Raw genomic sequence first — 21463 nt, 5'->3', positions numbered from 1 at the left:
AGATTTGACGGTAAAAGATCAACTTGATTTGTAGAATGAATTAAGGGAGAATTTTGGACATTTGAAATATCACTCTCCCGAAAGCCCGACATGATTGACTTAACCTGCGATTGCAGGATTTTAAAGCTGATACAAAGTACAATTTTCTATCTATCAGATTATATTTCAGTTGAAACTCTGCAGATAAAATGTTATTAGGAATGATAAATTGGAAAAGACTCTCTCTACCTTCTATGCTTCTAATGTGGTGCTGCAATAGCAATATCGTGAGAAATTTTTTCAACAATACTCACAACTCATTGCATGTCTTTTATTAGTTGAAAAAAATGATAAGTTATTGATGCAAAATCATCAGTCTCGGCCAACTGGTTCTAGTCCGTTCCCTGAAGTGAATGCGACATTTTCTGAACAAAGCAGTGGACATGGTCGCCGTCATGAGAGTCAACGTGGTCGATATACCCCTTACAATCACCATAGTTTTGACATCAACGAGAAGCATAATAGACCCCAATATGGGGATGTAGCCGAAAAGGCTAAACAGGGAAATAGACTAATCAACATTTGTCATCAGTGTGGCATTGAAGGTCGTTGGGCCAATAGTCCAATACCTGCAGAATAACCAAACACCTAACTGATCTTTATCAAGTCTCACTGCAGAAGAAGGGAAATGAGATCGAGATTAATCACGTTGATAATGACGACGACCCCGATGATGATCTTCCGGATTACGACACAACACATCTTGACATAGCGAATTTTTTCGTAGATCCAGCAAACCCCCAGTGATAAACATATTATGTCATTTTACATTATGTCATTTCATATTTTGTAATCTTTGAAATTATCGCTTGTACCTTATTGTATTGTATTTTTTAATAAAAATATTTGCTTTTATTAATACTGCATTTATTTATATTTAAGATGAAATAGATGCCAATCAAAATGATGCTAATATGTGTTTCATTGACAATGCAATGACGCATACTATATTGAAATATGAAAAATATTTTTACCATTTGAAAAGAGAAAAAATGAATGTCAATTACAATAAGTGGTAATGCGGAATAAATCGAAGGCTCTAGAGAATCCATTAGATTCCCTCTCGCAGGGACGAAAATTGTGATATAGTATGCACTGTTGGTCACTAAAGCTAGAAGAAATGTACTGAACTTTAATGCATTCGAAAAAATAGTTATCACATTCTGACTATAAGTGATATCGATGGTGAATTCTTGTTGATCACCAATATCATTGATAAAAGAATTGCATCATTGAAAGATTACCCTCACTCTCTACTAGTTTATATTATGCCACATTACGTGTTGTTGAAACACACTTCACGGTATATCAAAAGACTACCAATTTTCAAATATGGCATGATCGTCTTTGACATCCTAGAAGTATTATGATGAGACGAATAATTGAGAATTCGCATACTCATTCATTAAAAGGTAAAAAAATATTAAACTCAAATGAGTTAACTTGTGTTGCCTGTACTCAGGAAAAATTTGATAACCAGATCATCGCCAACTAAAATATGTATTGAATCATCTACATGTTTAAAAAGAATACACGGGGATTTATGTAGACCGATAGACCAATCATGTGAGTCATTTAAATATTTTATGGTGCTTATTGATGCATCTATCAGATGTCCCATGTCTGTTTATTATCTACTTACAATATGACATTTGCGAGATTACTTTCCCAAATTATTAAATTACGGGCACAATTTTCCGATAATCCAATTAAAGCTATACGTCTGGATAATGCTGGTGAATATTCATCGAATGCAATTGATGATTATTGCATGTCGATTGGGATTAATGTAGAACACTCAGTTGCTCATGTTCATACACAAAATGGTCTGGAAGAATCATTTATTATAATATTGCAATTGATTTTTAGATCATTATTGATGAGGTCTATGTTGCCCGTTTCAGCTTGGAGACATGCAATCTTACATGCAGGAACACTTATAAGAATGACGCCGACAAACTATCATAGCTATTCCCATATTCAAGTAGTATTTGGTCACGAACCAAATATATCTCATCTATGTATTTTTGGTGCTGTTTATATTCCTATTTCACCCCTTAAACGTACAAAAATGAGTCCATAATGTAGATTGGACATTTATGTCGGATATGGATTACACTTAATTATAAAATATCTTGAATCTATGACGGGTGATTTATTCACTACAAGATTTAAAGAATGTCATTTTGAAAAATCATATTTTTCAACATTAGGGGAAGATAGAAATGAATTGAAAAGAGATATTTATTAGAAAATCCCATTTGAATTTTTGTGATCTTCGTACAAAGCAATATGAACTAGAAATTCAATACATTATACATTTGCAAAATATTGCAATAAGTTACCGGATTCTTTCAGTGACTCAAGCAAAGTCACTCGATTATATATCCAAGCTGCTAATGCTCCGGCTAAAATTATTTTCCCTGATGGACAAATTACAAGTGCTAATGAATCAGCAACACACTTAAATGGTGGTAGATCACTCGGTTTCAAAGACAAACATCCTCGAAAGAAAAAAGAAATGAATGATGATAATCACATCAGGATTGACAATGATAAACCTCAATCTAATGAGAAAGTCAACAATGAAATACTTGTTCCAGAAGAGCACGATCTTGAAGAACATGATGAAATTATTGAAAACTCAATTAACTATATCACTTCAAGAAAATATTGGAACCGTAAAGAGGCAATACTTGATAATGTCTTCGCATACAGTTTAACACTTTATATAATGGAAGAATTGAGGATTCAGAGCTAAAATCGTTGTATGAATGTCAGCAAAGAAATGACTGGCCAAAATGGGAAAATGCGATTTAAAACCTCGAAATGCATCTTTTAGAAGTAGTTACTGAATATTTTTATGACCATTGGATACTGATATCTATATGAAAGTTCATGAGGATTCAATATGCCTGAAATATACAAATTAAACCTAAAGGAATCATATCCCATCAAATTGAAAAAGTCATTGTATGGACTTAAACAATCAGGACGAATATGGTATAACGGTCTCAGTGAATGTTTAATAAAATGTTATATTAATGATCCAATATGCCCATGCGCTTTTATCAAGAAAAATGGATCAAATTTTGTCATTAATGCAATATATGTTGATGATCTCAATTTAATTGGAACTTCTGAAGAGATCCAAATTGCAATTGAATATCTAAAAAATTAATTTGAAATCAAAGATTTTGAAAAGACAAAATTTTATCTGGGATTACAAGTGTTATGTTAAGAGTACACCAATGGTGATCATTTCTTGATCCCAATAAAGATCCATTTAGACCAAAAGAAGAAAATAAAGAAATATTTGGCCCCGAGATACCATATCTCAGCACTATTAGCGCATTAATGTACCTTGTAAATTGTACCAGACTAGATATATTATATTCAGTAAATTTATTGGTCAGATTTAGCGCATCATCCACAAAGCGTCAATGGAATGGTATCCATCACATTTTTTGTTATCTTCAGGGGACTCATGACCTCGGTCTATTTTATTTGAGTGAATCTCGAAACGAATTAATTGGTTATGTTGATGCAGGTTATCTGTCTGATCCACACAAAGAAAAATTTTAAACTGACTATTTATTTACCTGTAGTGGAACCACAATCTCTTGGAGATTCGCTAAATAGACGAAAATAACTACTTTCTTAAACCATGCTGAAGTTAGCAATGCACGAAACTAGTCGTGAATGCGTTTGGTTGAGGTTGATGACTGACCATATTCAGAAAAATTGTGGCTTGATTTTAGATGATGTATTACTTCCTATAATAGTATTTGAAAATAATGCAGCTTGTATCGCTCAGTTAAAGAGATTATATATCAATGGTGATCAAATAAAGCATATATCTCCGAATTTTTTTTACACTCACGATCTTGAGAAAGAGTGGTGAAATTAATGTGCAAAAAATCAGATCATCTGAAAATTTTGCAGATTTATTTACGAAGGCACTATTGACTGCAACATTCATCAAATTGGTGCAAAGAATTAAAAATGCGTCAGCTGAAAAATATTAAATAAAGTCCAAAATAAGGGGAGCGCATTGATATAAGAATGTTGTACCATTTTTCCGTCACTAAGATTTTTTTTCCATATGATTTTTTCATAATAAAATTTAAACGATGCATATTCTTTGTTTAAAAACATCTATGGGGAAATGTCATACACATAATGAACAACAAAATCATACGTAATGAACAAAAAGGTCATTCGCGAATTATTTTAAACCTGATGTATAATATTCTTTTGCCTATAAATAAACTGATGTTATATATTGCTTTCAATTCAATAGAAACACAAAATTCATTTATTACATTACAATTTTTTTTTCTCTCTCTCTCCCTTTCTCTTTGGGTGTGTTTATTTGGGGGTTTGGATTTTGAGTTGAGATTTGAATAGTAAAAATTTTGAATTTGAATAGTTGTATGATGTGATATAAATAGGTGTTGATGTGATGTTTTGAATGTAAAATTGATTTTTAGTACTCCCTCCGTCCCACATACTATGTCCACGTTGCCGTTTCTGTCCGTCCCACATACCATGTCACTTTCCTTTTTTGAAAAATGATTATACCTTCAATCTCATTTTAAACCTTTTAATTTTAATTAAACTAATTAGTTATCTTAATCTTAATTTATAATTATTTATATTATAGGATAATTATTTTCACTAATACATTCTTAATTATCTACTAATTACACCCCTCCTAAAATACCGTGTCTACAGTGTAGCAGACACGGTATGTGGGACGGAGGGAGTATAATATAAAAAATAAAAAATAGGTGTTTGATTTGATGTTTTTGGGGAAAAAAATAGGATGAACAGTGAAAATCTAATCCAATCCCCCAAACAAACACACCCTTAATATTAAACGCATTTGTATGTTTCTTTTTATAAGTTCGGTAAAATTTTGGTTTGAATTTGATATTAAAATAATGTTTGATGAGATTTTTTGTAAGATAAAAAAATATATTTTTTTCGGAAAACGCAGAGTCCAAATAGTAAAATTTGGAAAATTTGGGGTAAAAAAACATACATGATCATGTATATTATCTTATATATATATATATACATTCTCCGTCCGTCAAATTTGTTTTGAATTTTCTTTTTAGTTCATATGCTAAATTTATCACATTACAAATTTTAGCAAAGTTAACAAATCAACATTTAATTATTACCCTTAATTCAAGACTTATTTACAACAAATACCACTAACTTTATTATTTTTTCCTCTTTTCATTTAATTTCATTCTTAACTAAATTTTTAAAAATACAGTCAACTATCTATCGCTTTTTTCAATAAAATATTTATTTTATTTATTTTTTTAAACTCTGCGCCAGAACCAAATTTGACTATTTTTAGTGGACGGAGGGAGTATAATGTATTGATTTGACCCCATAAGCGGGACCAAGCATGTTGCCGCCAGAAGCCCGTATTGCTTTTAGAGAATCTCCTAATTATTCCGGAGCAATGTTCTTCACTCTCAAGAAATTGTCATCTTTTGTCCCGTAAAAGATGACCTGGTGGTGTAGGGGTTGAATTTGTGACCGTGAGGTCATGGGTTCAAACCCTCGACGCCTCAGGTCACCTGTCACACATAATTTGCCTAGTCACACGGTGGGGATCTACCCAGTGCGCACTTTTGGGTAACGGCTGCGGGTTCCTACGTCGATCTCTTTTATTTGACTAAACATAAATGATCGATATCAATGTAACTAGAATTGGCACGATCCCCCAAACTATACTTTTTAATACTTACCAATATTATTACATTACTAGCGTGTAAACCCGTGTGATGCACGGTTCATATAAATTGTTAAAATAATATTAAACAAATAATTAATTATATTGGCAAATATTTTATAAAATGGTACAAATATTTTTAAGCATTCAACAATTCATACTAAATTTACCATGTGACGAATTCTTCTTGTTGTATCAATAAAGATATAATTAGTAGTATACATATATAAACACAATCTATAAATATGTTAATAAACTCTAATGCTAATTATATATCATTTTCTGTTATATATTTAAAAAAATATATTAGTATGCTAAAATAATTAACAATGAAATAATATATATGTATATTTATACGTGTAAAATATGTTTTATTTTGTAAATTTTTTAATAGAATAGTTGACATCGAAAGATAAATTAAAATTGTTTGTGTGACAATTTTAAATTCATACTTACGGTATCGTATTTTATTGTCTAATTAGCCTTATATCTACACTAAAGATTGTATATAAAATATAACTAAAAAAAATTACGATGTATTTATAGTTATATAAACATAAAATCTTTGTAAAATTAGTTTCAATTCAGATATTTTGAACATCAATATGATCAATTCATCCAATAATACGGAAAAAACTTAACATTCATATAAAAAATAAAAAAAGTTAAAATTATAAGTTGAAAAAATTAATTATAAAGTTAGTATATATTGTACAATAATTATGTAACAATTTTTAGTATAATTATTATATAAAAAATATATGACATAATTAAATTATTTATACAAATTAGAACAACTACTAAAGTAAAATAGATAATTTGTTTTAAATACTAATTTTTATTTTTTTAAAAAAATTAATATATAATCATTTATCTTAATTTTTTATTATCAATTTAATAAATAAACAAAAAATAATGTAATTTAATAATTAGTATTTATAGTTACTGAAATATCAACTATAATTATTCAAATTTATTTTTTAAAATAAAATTAGACATTAAACTTATAAATAAAAATATTATATTAAAAAAATCAATTCATTTCAAATTTTAAAAATTGACTTTTTTTTTAAAAAATTATTCAAATATATATTAATTAAATATAATATACGTGATAGATAAGAGTTAACAATAAATTTACATATTAAATACAAATCCATCATTCTTCCCCATATATGATTCATTTTATCTTTTTGTGATATTTTTTATTTTTAGTAAATTTATTAATCTTAAATACACTTGACAAATATTAATCAATTTAATTAAATTTCTAATGTTTTACACGTATGACCTCCTCAAAACCCTTTATTTTTATATGTCTTTCCAATTAACAAATATTTTATTTACCTTTAAAACTCTCCATTTTTTTACAAAAATAATTTATAATAATTATAAAATATAGTCTATAGAATTAATGATTTTTTAACGTAGAAAAAAAAAAAAAATCAAAACTGTGAATTTTCAATTCTTCTCTATCTTCATATTTTTTTAAAATCAAAATAAATATAAAAATAAAATATGTTGAGAAATATGTTAAAAGAAATGAGAATATGAATTTCAACAAAAAAAAAAAAAAAAATAATTAAAATTAAACTTTAACACTATAAAAAAAAACTGTAAAAATTATATAGCTTTTAAATATTATATTATCATAATAAAAAGTTATAAAACAAAAAGAAATAAAAAAATAAAAAAAATCCAAAAAATATCAGAATGGAGGAATTAAGAGTGATTTTAAATATATAATATGTAGAATATAGATTATAATATAACAAAAACAATATAATCAATATTTTTTAGATATATATTAAAATCGTTGGGCAAACGGCTAATTAGAAACGCGATTCTTAGGTAGAAGCGCCACATTAGTTTTCGACGTAAGGATAAGATGGGATTGCGTCTAGTTATGGAGGGGAATCCCATTCCTTCCGAAGATAGATGAGATTCTCATTCAGTAATGGCGCTCTGCACTCCGATTCCTGCGTCCTGTTCGCCTTCCAACTGTGTACTGAATTCGAAATCCTTAAAGCCATTGAACCAACTCCTTGTTTTTTCTCACTCTCTGAAGCCAGGAACACACTGTCTTAGCAGAAGAAGTAGGCGATTCAGAGTAGAGGCCACTGCCGCTCTTGATTCCGGGAATGGCTCCGTTGGAGTGGCACCCGAAAAAGAGGGCGAAAATTCTTCTTCCAGTTCGTATGGCCGACAGTTTTTCCCATTGGCTGCTGTTGTTGGCCAGGTTGTGCCTCACTTCCGCAGCAATTTGGTTATGCGGTCACAATAAGTATATATGCAACATGATATCACTGTGTTCTTGAAATTTGCTTGCGTCCTGTCAATAATTTGAGCTGTTTCTGTACATATGATTGTCAGATGAAACTTTTCTAATAATGTGATTTAATTTGCCTATGCTGTTCGAGGTGCTTATTTGAAGGTCTCCTATGCTGTTTTCTATCTAAGACAATTTCAATGTGTCATTGTTATTATACTTACCTTCTGTATGCTTATTTATTCTTGTTTTGGTCTGTATTCTAGTGGAAACTATTATTGTCTTGCTCATTGAACTAATTGTTAATCTTTTTGGTTTTTGGAAAGTCGTTACGAGGCCTTTTGATATCTGATTATGTAGTTCATCCGGAGTAAGTAGAAATGAGCTTGTTCTGTGAGGTAGTACTATCTTCTTTTTTTTATGTTTGGTCGAATAAAAGACTCACCTAAAAGTTTAAACTATTATGATACTAATTATTTATTTATATATCTACAAACGAGAGTCAATCAACACGCCCTCTCACAGGCAAGGGGATAAACGCTCCCAAAAGAAACTTGCCTTTGGACAACAACAAATGGGGGATGATGGAACTCGAACTCGAGACCTAAGACTCTGATACCATGTTATATAATGTAAATGACCGACTCACCTAACATGGTATCAGAGTGTTAGGTCTCGAGTTCGAGTCCCACCGTCTCCCATTTGTCGTTGTCTATGGGTAAGTTTCGTTTGGGAGCTTTTATCCCTTGCTCATAAGGAGACATGTTGGTTGACTCCCGTTTGTAGATAAATAAATAGATGATGCGTATCCTACTAGTTTAAGCTTTTAGGAGAGTCGATCATTTATTTCATCTAGCAAAAGATACAATATAACTGTTAAATAACCACTGCAAATTTTTGTTCTGTATTTTCTTATGGCTGTGCTTTGAGGAGCATTATTGTTAAATAATATTTATTTAATCAGATATTTACTTGAAATCATAGCCTTCTTTTTACTATAGATTCTCATGTTTATCGTCGAACCACTAGCTATTTTGAGTTTCTGTGTAAATAGAAAAAGTTGCTTATGTAGTGAGCCACTGGGACATACTTATACAGGATGCAATTAAGACTGCACTTTTACTTGGGGCTATAGACCGTGAAATTGGAGGAATAGCAATTTCTGGAAAGAGAGGCACAGCCAAAACAGTTATGGCCCGTGGCTTGCATTCTATTCTCCCCCCTATTGAAGTAGTTGTTGGATCAATTTCAAATGCTGACCCAACATGCCCTGAAGAGTAAGTTTTAAAATATTTGGAAATCCTGTTAGCTATTGGACATGTCTCTTAAACTTACACTAAATTTGAGGATTTTAGGATCTTTCAGTGTTCATCTACAAAATATGATCCATGCTGTTTTAAAATGCATTGGACAAATTTATATTTAGTTTTTATGGTTTCACATGGGCAATTGATACGCTATATTATGAGCAATATACATATATCCTGAGAAATGAATTTAGCAAATAAGCAGTGATAATTCTGTTATGTTTTGTATAATTGGTTTTGGGGTATATGATTAGTCCAGGCAGGCCATTTAAGGGCGGACTATTTACACTTTGTTCTCCCAACACAATTTCTCAATTGCAATTTCCCAAAAATAATAATAAACAATACAAACAACTTTTTACAAAAAATAAAAGAAATTTAAAATACTCATTACAAAAAGTCAAATATTCAACTTAAAAATAATATATTTTATACTTTTGACACAATTCCTCATGCCATATATAAAAAATCAATCCATGCTGCGTGAACGGAACTTTAAAATGATTTTAAATTTATCTGTAAGCTTCCATACCATCAATGTTTATTATTCTTTTTCGTGATATATGGAAAATCTCTTGTGGAGCTTTGGTTTCAATGTTTATCAATTGTGCTTTTAAATTATCTGTTCTTATTATCTTGATGTAAGTATACATTATCTTTTGGTAAGGTGGGAAGATGGACTTTCTGACAAAGTGCAGTATGATTCTGCTGGTAATATAAAGACCCAAATAATCAAATCACCTTTTGTTCAGGTACCTTTTCTGAAGAAGAAATTAGAAAACAGGAATATCTATTTTTTAATTTATACTACTACTTATTCTACAGATTCCACTTGGTGTCACTGAAGATAGACTAGTAGGTTCGGTTGATGTTGAGGAGTCTGTGAAATCAGGAACTACAGTTTTCCAGCCAGGGCTTCTTGCAGAGGCTCATAGAGGAGTTTTGTATGTTGATGAGATAAACCTTTTGGATGAAGGTATCAGTAATTTGCTTCTAAATGTCTTGACGGAGGGAGTCAATATTGTAGAAAGAGAAGGGATCAGCTTTCGCCACCCTTGCAAACCACTGCTCATTGCCACTTATAACCCTGAAGAGGGTTCTGTTCGGGAACATCTTCTGGATCGCATTGCAATAAATCTGAGGTAAGAAAGGTGCTCAGTTTTAAGATGTCCACAAATCTTTCTGCTTGTCATTGTGCATGTCTACAAGAAAAAATATATTATTCCTGTGGTCTAGAAATTTGTAAGTGAGTTCATTAAGTGATTGATAATAAATTACAAAATTTCATTGAACTCTCCATGGATTAAATGAATAAGACACATTAACTTGTTTAATTGGCAGACTGAATCATCACGTTTTAATAATTCCATTCATATGCCACATTTTTTTGTTAACTTGCTTTAACTAGCCCACGTCCGCCACTGTTCATCAAATGGCTTATTGATTTCATGTAAGTTGTTTCCTTCCCTCACCCATCTGCCCTCTGTAATGCTTGGCAATATTCCCTGACCCCCCATACATATTTCTTCTGAAGATACACAGTTACACACCCTGTCCATCATCCGGCATTCCTTAATACATCCATTCTTAAAAGTAAATTTCACAAATGATTTTCTACTTAAGTTAGTAGTACAAGCATGTCCATCTTGCATTACAACATGTATGCAGCCAAATCCCAGCAATACAAGACTTGAGATAAAACATCTGCGTTGAACATCTATTTCTTTCCTTTCCCATTTCCATACACCGACCTTTCAACCTTTGCATTAAGTAATGTTATTTTTGTATTTAAAGTGCTGCATCATTTTAAATGACTCCAATATTCTGCAGTGCAGATCTTCCAATGAGCTTTGAAGACCGTGTTGCAGCTGTTGAAGTTGCAACGCAGTTTCAAGAGCATAGTAGTGAGGTTCTTAAAATGGTTGAAGAAGAGATGGACCTTGCAAGAACGCAGGTAGTACTAGTTTGACAAAGTATGAATGATTAAAGAATGTTCTATACAGTTTGAATGATATCACCTATAAGAATCAAATTTAAATCTCCAGATGACTATAATGGGGCGCCTCATAGTTTCCAAATTTTTCAGAAGAGAGTGTGCTCATATAGATTTGACTATTGTTGGAGATGACCCCGTCCTTCATAAGTTCGCCTGATTATATATACTAATCCAACAATGTTATAAATTTTGAAGGGCACTGTGGATATTTCCTGCAGTCTAGCCTAATGCTATTAGGAGGATTATTCGATTTTAGCAACACGTCTCTTTTGTTTGACACCATCAAGACACATATTTCTATGATGACAGTTGTAATAATCGTTGTAGTCTTATGATGACAATGGAATCAGGAATTGAATACCCAGAACTAAAGTTCCCCCACTTTCTGAACACCGCACCCTATTTATAAACATGTGTAGTTTAGTGACATTTTCAGGTTTACATCTACATATCATAATATATTGTGCATATAACTAAAGAATTCATGTTAAATTCATTGGCTGCATGTTTGTGACAAGTTAGTTTGATTGCTTTTTGATGCTTAATAGATTTTCATTGCAGAACAAGTGCTATAACATGCAAATTGAATGCTCTACAGTTAACTACTCCGTAACCATATTTGCTTCTCATTTGTCTATGCAGATAATTTTGGCTAGAGAATACTTGAAAGATGTTGGTATTGGTAGAGAGCAACTAAAGTATCTTGTTATGGAAGCTATCCGAGGTGGTTGCCAGGTTTTGGTTTGATGCTTTACTTGATTTTAGCACATATTATATTATGAACTCTAATCTATTATTTGAATGAGACGCATGATTTTATTCATTGAACCTATTCTAATTTCTTAGGCTTGGATGTCACACCAGGAAATAGTGCATAATGCCGTAAATTAGAAAATTCAACACCACTAATATGACATCTCTTTGTTCCAACTTACTGTATCTTCTAAAAACTCAAATCAGATCCAACTATGTCACTATTGGACTCGAGTAGTAGGATCATTTGCAATACAACCAGATCAGCCATAGCTTAGAAAATTCAAATATACTGTGGTGTTTTTATTTGAAATAAAAAACAAACACACTCTTGGTTTTTCAACCTATAAAATTTGTCTTAATCTATATTTTGTTGAAATATATTTTAGATTGATATTTTGATTAATATTATTTAGATTTGATTGTTATTATTTAGGCTATCTACTAAATTAGGTTTTTATTATTTAAGTTTATTCCTTTTGTACTATATGTATAATACTGTAGGTTCTAATTTCATTATTACTAAATAACTAAAATTTCTCCCAAGATATAACATGATATCAGAGTCATGTTTTTTCCGAATATATTCCTGTTGCCTGAAATATACTTGAAGGACTATCCTCAATCATTCTGAAAATATTGAATCCTCTCTAATTGCAAATGTTCATCACTTTTCCGACACAATTAACTTACGCAGCCACCACCATTGTGTTCCTGACTTGAAATGATTTGACCACCAAACACTGTTGTTAAAAGTAGTGTGTGAGCCACCCATACTAGTGAACGTTTGATTAACAAACAATCAAGCCGGTCAACATTTTGTTGCCGCTGACTATAGCAACTGATAAACGAAGTTAAGCGCTGAAAATATTGAAGGAAAAACCATGTGTTTATGGCATAGAGTTAACGGTATATATTGAATAAAAATGAAGTCGAAGTTGTAGTTATTAACTTGTATAAAAAATATATTTGTACTCCTTTTTACCAGTGAATGTTTAGGTCAAACTCATAGATTTTAAGTTTCGAAATAAAATCAAAAAAATACTTACAATGAGTATGACAGAACAAATAAAGTGAAGGTAGAAATGAAATAAGCAAATAGAAAGGTAAATCTTAGTCTAAAAAGCAGATAAAACGAAGTTTAATGGGTGAGATGATTTAAATGAGCGAACAACGTGAACATGCATAAGGTATGTATATATATATATATAAATGAGGTTGGGTGCGGAATGGCTACGAGTGTTTGTGGATTTATGAGTGGATATGTATATAGGATGGGGAGGATAAAGGGAGGTGTTTGTGGCTAGATTACCTTGGCTGAAATGAGCGAGAGATGGTGATAGTATTTTAGCGAAGATATATGCATAAAAGCGAAAGACGAACTGTATGTGATCACACCTGTTAGCTTAAAGTCTAACTTTGACTCAATTGGTACTTACTTTAGGAGTTACTACGGAACTTAAGATTCACAACTAAGAACATTATCTTAAAGAGAAGTCACTGGACATTTTTGTCACATGATAGACAAACACCTATGTCTAGTTAATTATTACTTAAGTATGTTCACTAGCAGCCTACCCTTGTCATACCTCTCTTTAGTCCGCATTAAATTCAAATCACAAACTAAGTAGGTCTACAAGGCTCCTGCGTACTTAGTTACGTACCACCTAATCTTTGTTAACAATGCGACACAATCATAGGCATAAATCCCTCTCTCTCCTTCCACAATCTTGTCCAGAAGTATGAACATGGAAATGTGTGCGGATCAAATAAACAAAGAATAAAGATGATATTTTATGTCTACTGGGAGCAGTAACTCTGTCTACATTAGTTCTACAAAAAACAGAGTAAATCCGCCGGAAAAGGATTCTGGCGGTGGCTAAGGGAGGTCAGGGGTTGAGAATTTCTATAAAGTCTAATGACCACCGTGCTAAACTACCTAAAAGAGCTCCTTATAGTTTGGCCTTTGAAGAGTGATTACATAACAATAACTGAATGAATGCGTAAAAAACACGAATAACACAGTGGAAGGCCCGTAGTTATAGGCTCTAAGGGTGGTGGTTGGACGGTTGATTTGGCAGTTGAATGGTAGTTGAAACAGCTGGATAGTTAGGCGGTTAAGTAGTTTGAGCAGTTGGAACTACCATAACTCCCAGTTTCGCACTGGATGGCACGGATCTTCCTTCTAATAGCATGGGTCGCACAGGACTCCGCACTTGGAGGGAAAGACGTCACTCAGGATAGCTAACACCTTCATTGTGAGTTTGAGGTGAATGGTATCTCCGTCATGAAGCTTGCTTTCGCTGAGGTAAGACCTAGCTTTGTTTGCATAAGGTTCACTTGGACGGGCGAAGTTCACTGGCCTCTAGGACGTAGGCTGCCTTAGAGAGTTCGCTGAGCTTGGCAGATTTGGGCCTGAACTTTGCTTGATCTGGAGTAAAAGTTAGTAAATCTCATCTAAGGAAAGTTGGATCATATAAGCGAAATATAGCAATAATGTATGCCATAAATAAGATATTGTTATGGTTTTGCACAAAAATACGAAGTAAGAAACATGTTTTAAAAGTAGAAATATGCTCAAATTTGGGGTTATCAGCCACGCGTAGAGACACATTTTGGCAACATACTGGGAATATTTCCGACCTCTCTGTTAAGTTAGATTCCAGTTTTGATCAAGTTTTTGGTTTGGTCTTTGATGTTTATTAAGGTGTAGTTTCTTACATTTTAGCGCTATCATAGCGATAGAGGATCACCGCCACTAGAAACCCTAATTTGGAAATGCTGATACATCATAGAATCTCCGCCGCCTCCCCAATAGAGGAATAATAAAAAAAAGCCCTAATATGGCCAAAACTAGGGTGTGTTTCTTTGGGATTTTGTAGTTTTTTACTATTCAATTTTCACGTTCTCAAATAAAAATATTTTGAATTTGTTTGTTTAGTATTTTAGTTAAAAAATTTTTTCTATGGGAGATATGAGAAATTGTGTCGGTAATATAAAAAATAATATTTTGTGTTAAATTATTGATTTTTTGTGAGAATAAAATACAAATATTATATGTATTGGGAATTGCATCGGGAAAAATTTTGATTGGATGAAAAACCTTTTTTTTCTCTCTTAAAATATTATATCAAATCATTATTTAAACAAAAACTTCCAAATTCAAAAAAACCCCAAAGGAACACACCCTTAAAATTTATCACCACCGCTATGACAAAGGATCACCAGCACTAGTTTGCCACCACCAAATTTTTTAATTTGGCCAATTTCTTAGGGTTTAGTGCCGCCGCTACATCGCCGGTGTTGCCACCGCCATGGCATAGGATTGATTTGAGTGGTCTAAATTTGATGTCCAATCACCTCCGGTCTCTCTTGTAAAACACCTTGAGTTTGAAGAGAGGTGTTTGTTTTAAATAGATATTTTGGTTATTATTATTTACGTTATTTAAGTGTATTCCTTTTGTACCAATAAATAGTTCTTAATTTCATTATTAATAAATAACATAGAAAATTTCCCAAAATATGATAGGGCATTGACGTAATCTTATAGAAGAAAGTTGGTTTTTTTTCGCATTAAAAATTGGGACCTTTTCTTGGTATATTTAGTAGAGCTGGAAAACATTTACACATCACAACAATCCGATATAAAATAATTGGGTTTGGATAAAAAATTTCGACCTGATCATATATACGAATGCACACGAATCTCACTCTTTAATAAACTAGTTCGTTTAGGGTTGAGGCCTTTAACTCAAACCCAACACGACAATCCAATTATAATATGTTAGTATTAATTAATATATTTATTATATATGTAAAATAATTCTAATTTGATAATTAACCCACATATTAATTTAAATTAAGTTCAATTATAAATAATTTAACATAATTCACTATACACACTACACTAGAACCGACAAACACTAACATAATACGACAATTTGACAAACAATAATTAGATTTGGATCAAGAATATCAACCAAATTATGCATATGGGTCAATACGAATCTAACACGATAATAAATGAGTCAATATGAATCTGACACGATAATAAATGAGTCAATACGAACCCGACACGGTAATAAACAAGTCGGGTTAGGGTTGATTAATTTAAACCCGACACTACAACCCAAAAAATTAATTAGATTTGGATCAAGGATTTTGATCCAATTATGTATATGGGTCAACACGAATCTCACATGATAATAAACGGGTCAATATGAACTTGACACGATAATAAACGAGCCGGATTAGGATCAAGTAATTTAACCTGTTTAAAGTATTCAACCCGACACGAATTGACCTATTGCTAGGTCTAATATTTAGTTTAATTTTGACACAGATATCAGAAGTGATCTTGCCTTTAAATGATTCTAAAAGTTAGAAGATATCTTCTAATCTGTTGTTTGTACTACTAGTACATTTAGAGCTGAATAGGAGATCCGCATGATTCGCATGATATTTAAGAAGTGGCTATGTGATTCTCTCATATGGAATTTGTTGGTTGGGAATGACTAAGCAAAATCAATGAAAGTTTGGTCCATGTTTATTAGTTAGCATTCAGATGTTATCACAACCGCTCAAGTCATGATGTTCTCATGTCATAGGTTTTGAAAATTGTTTATCCTTACTCTATCCGTCTAGAAAATTTATGTTTATTTGAGTTGGACACGAATTTTAATGAATATAGTATTATATTGGTTGATTGTAATATATAAAAAAAAGGGGAGTATTTTGAGAAATAAATTAGTGAGTTAACGAGGTGACATAAAATTTTGGATATATTGAATATGTAAATGATTGTGATATATTTGTAAATAAATGTAATGTTAAAGGGCATAATTAAAGAGTGTAAGAAATTCTAGTTATAAATGAAAAGTGTATAATTTTTGTAAACATACAAAAAAGGAATCCAGACATATTTGATGGAATGAGGGAGTATTATTATATTATACATACATATTATATTGAAATATATCAAGAAAAGGCAATAGCTAGCTTTCCAATAATTAGCATTGTTGTTCTTAGCATTTTGATTGCAATTTTAGGGACACAGGGCTGAATTATATGCTGCACGAGTGGCTAAAGCCTTAGCTGCTCTGGAGGGACGTGAGAAAGTCAATGTAGATGATCTGAAGAAAGCTGTGAGTAAAATATTTTTTCATTTCTGAATCCTTGCTCCTCATTTGCCCTGAATAGATTGTTTAATGATTTGAAAATTGGTGTTGTTTATCCTTTCTGTAACTGCTGTTTGAGTAAGTTATCTTTGTTACTTTTCTCAACAGTTTACCACAACGGATTGAAGTTCAAAGTGAGGTTGTTAATTTAAAAGAGCTTCAAATCAGAAATAATGTACTCCTACAAAACAGTTGATGCATTTCTGTGATGAAATGGTCATGCTTTTATTGACTCTAACCCTTATTCTTGCAAAACAAGTCATCCAACATATGATAGCTAGTTTTCTGCAGAAGTACTGGTAGTAATTACTTTGTTGGTAATTTATTCGAACTGAATCACTGATATTATTATTAGGTACACTTGACTGTTCAGAAAGGCCTATCATTTGCCCAAAACATGCACGATGCATTTTTCTTAAGAGCATTTAAGAGCCATTAAAATGGTTAGTAAATGTGTATAACTGAGATTATAAATTATTTAGTTTTAATAGCCAGTAAGCTGCTTAGGATGGTTTTCACAGTTGCAGAGAACCAACTATAAGTACAAATGATAATAAATGATATGCCAGATACCCCAAATTTGTAATTGGCCTAATATCTACGCACCAGCAACCATGCCTAGTACTTTCTTGTTAGCTATGTTTTGAATACATCTCCCTCTTTCAATTTAATGAGAGACACTTCACTCTTTGTGCAGGTGGAGTTGGTCATTCTTCCACGTTCTGTCATTAATGATAGCCCACAAGATCAGCAAAACCAGCAACCACCACCACCTCCTCCCCCTCCCCAAAATCAAGATCCTGGGGAAGAGCAGGATGAAGAAGAGGAAGACCAAGAGGTTTTCTTGAAATCTGTATTTTGAATACTATGTTACAGCTTAGTTTAGGACGATATTGTACCATTATGAATAGCTTTCTCAGGATGATTACCCTTGATAGGATGAGAACGATGAAGAGAATGAGCAGCAGGAGCAAATACCCGATGAGTTCATCTTTGATGCTGACGGAGGCTTAGTGGATGAGAAACTTCTTTTCTTTGCACAACAAGCACAGAGACGGCGTGGGAAAGCTGGGAGAGCAAAAAATGTTATCTTCTCTGAGGACAGGGGACGGTATATTAAGCCCATGCTTCCGAAGGTCAGATCCTTTTTTTTTTAAATTTTTGGGCCTTTGGAATAATCAGTGGTTGAATGTAAGGATGAGCTCCATTTAAAGTTTACTGGAAATATTATGAATTTCTCCAATTAAAAACAGGGTCCTGTAAGGAGATTGGCTGTTGATGCGACTCTCAGAGCAGCTGCACCATATCAAAAGCTGCGAAGGCAGAATGATATCCAAAATAGTAGAAAAGTTTATGTAGAAAAGACAGACATGCGGGCTAAAAGAATGGCCCGAAAAGCAGGAGCTCTGGTACAATGATCAATCTATCTTTTTATTCTTGATTTTGTATTTATGCCCTCTACTTTCTAGCAATCTGAACCTCACTTTTAAACTGATTTATATTTAAACTCTTTCATAACAGAAAAACAAAGAAAACTAGCATGAGACCATAATGATTAGGTGCTGCAGAGCTTCTCTGTATCACATTATCACTTGATTGATAGATCAGATGATTCAAAAATCGTTTTTTTAATATCTAGAAATGGCGCAACCACACACACAAAAAAATGAATGTGAATGATAATCTAATCTTGGAAGTTTTTAGTTTGTCATTGTTGTTGCCGGGGGCTTATATGTTATTGACAGCATTTTATAAGAATTTATATAATGACAGGTTATATTTCTTGTTGATGCAAGTGGAAGCATGGCATTAAACAGAATGCAAAATGCTAAGGGTGCAGCACTTAAGCTACTTGCAGAGAGTTATACAAGCAGAGATCAGGTGTGTTTAAAGGAAGCCTGTTTACTGATGTTGGATGCTGTCATTTGTTGTTCTAAATTCTTCAAACCCTAGTTTTTTATTCTAATTAATTGATGGTAAAAATCAATCCCAGATCGTAAGTTTTACAAGTCACAGCCTGCTGTAATCTCTTCCCTTTGGTTTAAGAGGCAGTGTATTTGGATTACTCGCATATGGTTACAATCACTTAAGTAGGAAGATGTGACTTTTCTGTATGATCAATTTTATGCAACTCTTTCAAATGCAAGGGCCAGTTTCTATTGACTAGTACTGTAAGGGTAAATACTGATTTTTTGTTTCATTGCTCACTACTTTTGTGAATTTTTACCGAAGGGAATGGGCTGTGGGATCATATATTTTCAAGTTTTGTTTTTAGTAAAGGATGGATGAAGAGGAATTACTTTTCTTGTTATTTAATAGGTCTGCATTATACCATTCCGTGGAGACGCTGCAGAAGTTCTATTGCCTCCTTCCAGATCAATTTCAATGGCAAGAAAACGTCTAGAGAGACTTCCATGCGGGGGAGGGTCTCCTCTTGCTCACGGTCTTACCACGGTATGTGAATCAATTATACTGTTCTTTAATGAGGTTATAGTAACAAGACAAGGCCCTTTAAGGTGTTTGCTTCCCTTTGTTTAGAGCCAGTCTGTATCCTCTGAATGATTTGCATCATTTTAACAAATGTTACTTCTATTTTGGATATGATGGAGCTTGTATACTTATCTAATACAAAATAAATAAATATTAATAGTTGTTTGACCATGTTTTCAATCTTGCTCCTGATATTTAATGTAAAGAAACTGGAGCTACATGCAGTTAACATCTTTCGTACAATCATTGAACAATAACTGTTATTAGTTGTATATATACTTTTGAATCCTGTTTTGTCCTTTACAGGCTGTCCGAGTTGGGATGAATGCAGAGAAGAGTGGTGATGTTGGACGCATAATGATTGTTGCTATAACCGATGGGAGGGCGAACATATCACTGAAAAAATCCACTGACCCTGAAGCAAATGCTGACATGCCTCGGCCATCTGCACAAGATTTGAAGGTATAATCATTAAAACTCTGTTCCATTGATATAGATCTTATTACCATCGGCTTGATCTCTGAGGATAAACAACTAAATTTTAGTTGTATTCTCTTCCAACAATGTTCTGACTTAGGTGAAATTAATTCATTGTCAAAGATCGATGTGATTCATTGTTTCCCGCTTTTAATTCTAGGACGAGATTCTCGAGGTTGCAGGGAAAATATACAAAGCAGGGATGTCTCTTCTTGTTATTGACACGGAGAACAAATTTGTCTCAACTGGTTTTGCCAAAGAAATTGCTCGAGTTGCCCAAGGTCTGTCATTTCTATTATGTTTCTCATCCAAACTTATGAACCCAAACCTTTTAGATCACTCACCTGTTGTCTAATTTCAGGAAAATACTACTACCTCCCCAATGCCTCAGATGCTGTTATCTCAGCAACAACAAAGGATGCTTTGTCAGCTCTGAAAAACTCGTAATTGGACAACTGTAAGCACCAACTTGTTATTAGCTAAACATAGATGTGATATTTGAAATGTACAAAACGTGGCGGGGCTGTTTGTTTAATGAGATCTTTATATGTTCTGTTAACATATTATGCACACCGCAGAACCATTGGTGGTCGAATATAGTTGTCAATAGGCACATGTAAAACAAGTTTTTTAAGTCTATATATATATATATAGATATATAAATGGCGAAAGACAATGGTCTTTACCTTCACGAATGAAACTCCTAAGACTCTAAAACTTCAAACTTGATGCTGAACAAATTTGTACATAAAAACAAAATGGCTGCAAGATTTAGCAATGAGTAAATTGTCCTATCTAAAGGCTCTTTTCTTTTATCTTTTTCAGACAAATCTGAGCCTCACAAATTTGTCAGCAATGAATCTCTCTGTAAACAAGAGGGGGCTGGGCTGTTCATATTTCATCAAAGGAGAAGATTAGGGCAATGGAGGAAGCTGTGGGGGTGGGTCAAATAGCACAGCATTTGTGTCTTGTCATACTGTTATTATTCTTGTCCTCATTTCATGTATGCTATTAAATAATGAAGTCCAGCTGCAATTTGATCTTTTTTATTTTATTTTATTTTATCTTTTTATTCACTGGTGTTTCTGAGTTATGACTGCTGCAGAGATTGGACCCCTTGTTTTGGATAAACCCCCTGAGATGGACCCTATCAAACTATAGAAGCCTAAAGTGCCACGTGGTGGCATCTAAAGGACCCCT

General features: G+C 32.7%; 1 protein-coding gene across 1 annotated transcript; it reads left to right on the top strand.

Annotated features, from left to right (window-relative positions):
• Positions 1-7695: 7695 nt before the first annotated feature.
• LOC127258843 (magnesium-chelatase subunit ChlD, chloroplastic) lies at positions 7696-21339 on the top strand. Its single transcript, XM_051285875.1, has 16 exons — positions 7696-8033; positions 9162-9340; positions 10038-10122; positions 10196-10512; positions 11201-11324; positions 12009-12101; positions 17168-17263; positions 17994-18134; positions 18235-18432; positions 18550-18705; positions 19070-19177; positions 19616-19750; positions 20093-20248; positions 20424-20544; positions 20625-20720; positions 21089-21339. Exons 1-15 carry the CDS (start codon positions 7752-7754, stop codon positions 20708-20710), a joined length of 2277 nt encoding a protein of 758 aa, XP_051141832.1. The 5' UTR covers positions 7696-7751; the 3' UTR covers positions 20711-20720; positions 21089-21339.
• Positions 21340-21463: the final 124 nt, after the last annotated feature.

This window comes from Andrographis paniculata, unplaced genomic scaffold, assembly GCF_009805555.1.
Source record: "Andrographis paniculata isolate CXL003 unplaced genomic scaffold, ASM980555v1 Contig5END, whole genome shotgun sequence".
NCBI lineage: Eukaryota > Viridiplantae > Streptophyta > Magnoliopsida > Lamiales > Acanthaceae > Andrographis > Andrographis paniculata.
Note: the sequence above shows the minus strand (reverse complement) of the source record. Positions and strands in the feature narration are given on the sequence as shown.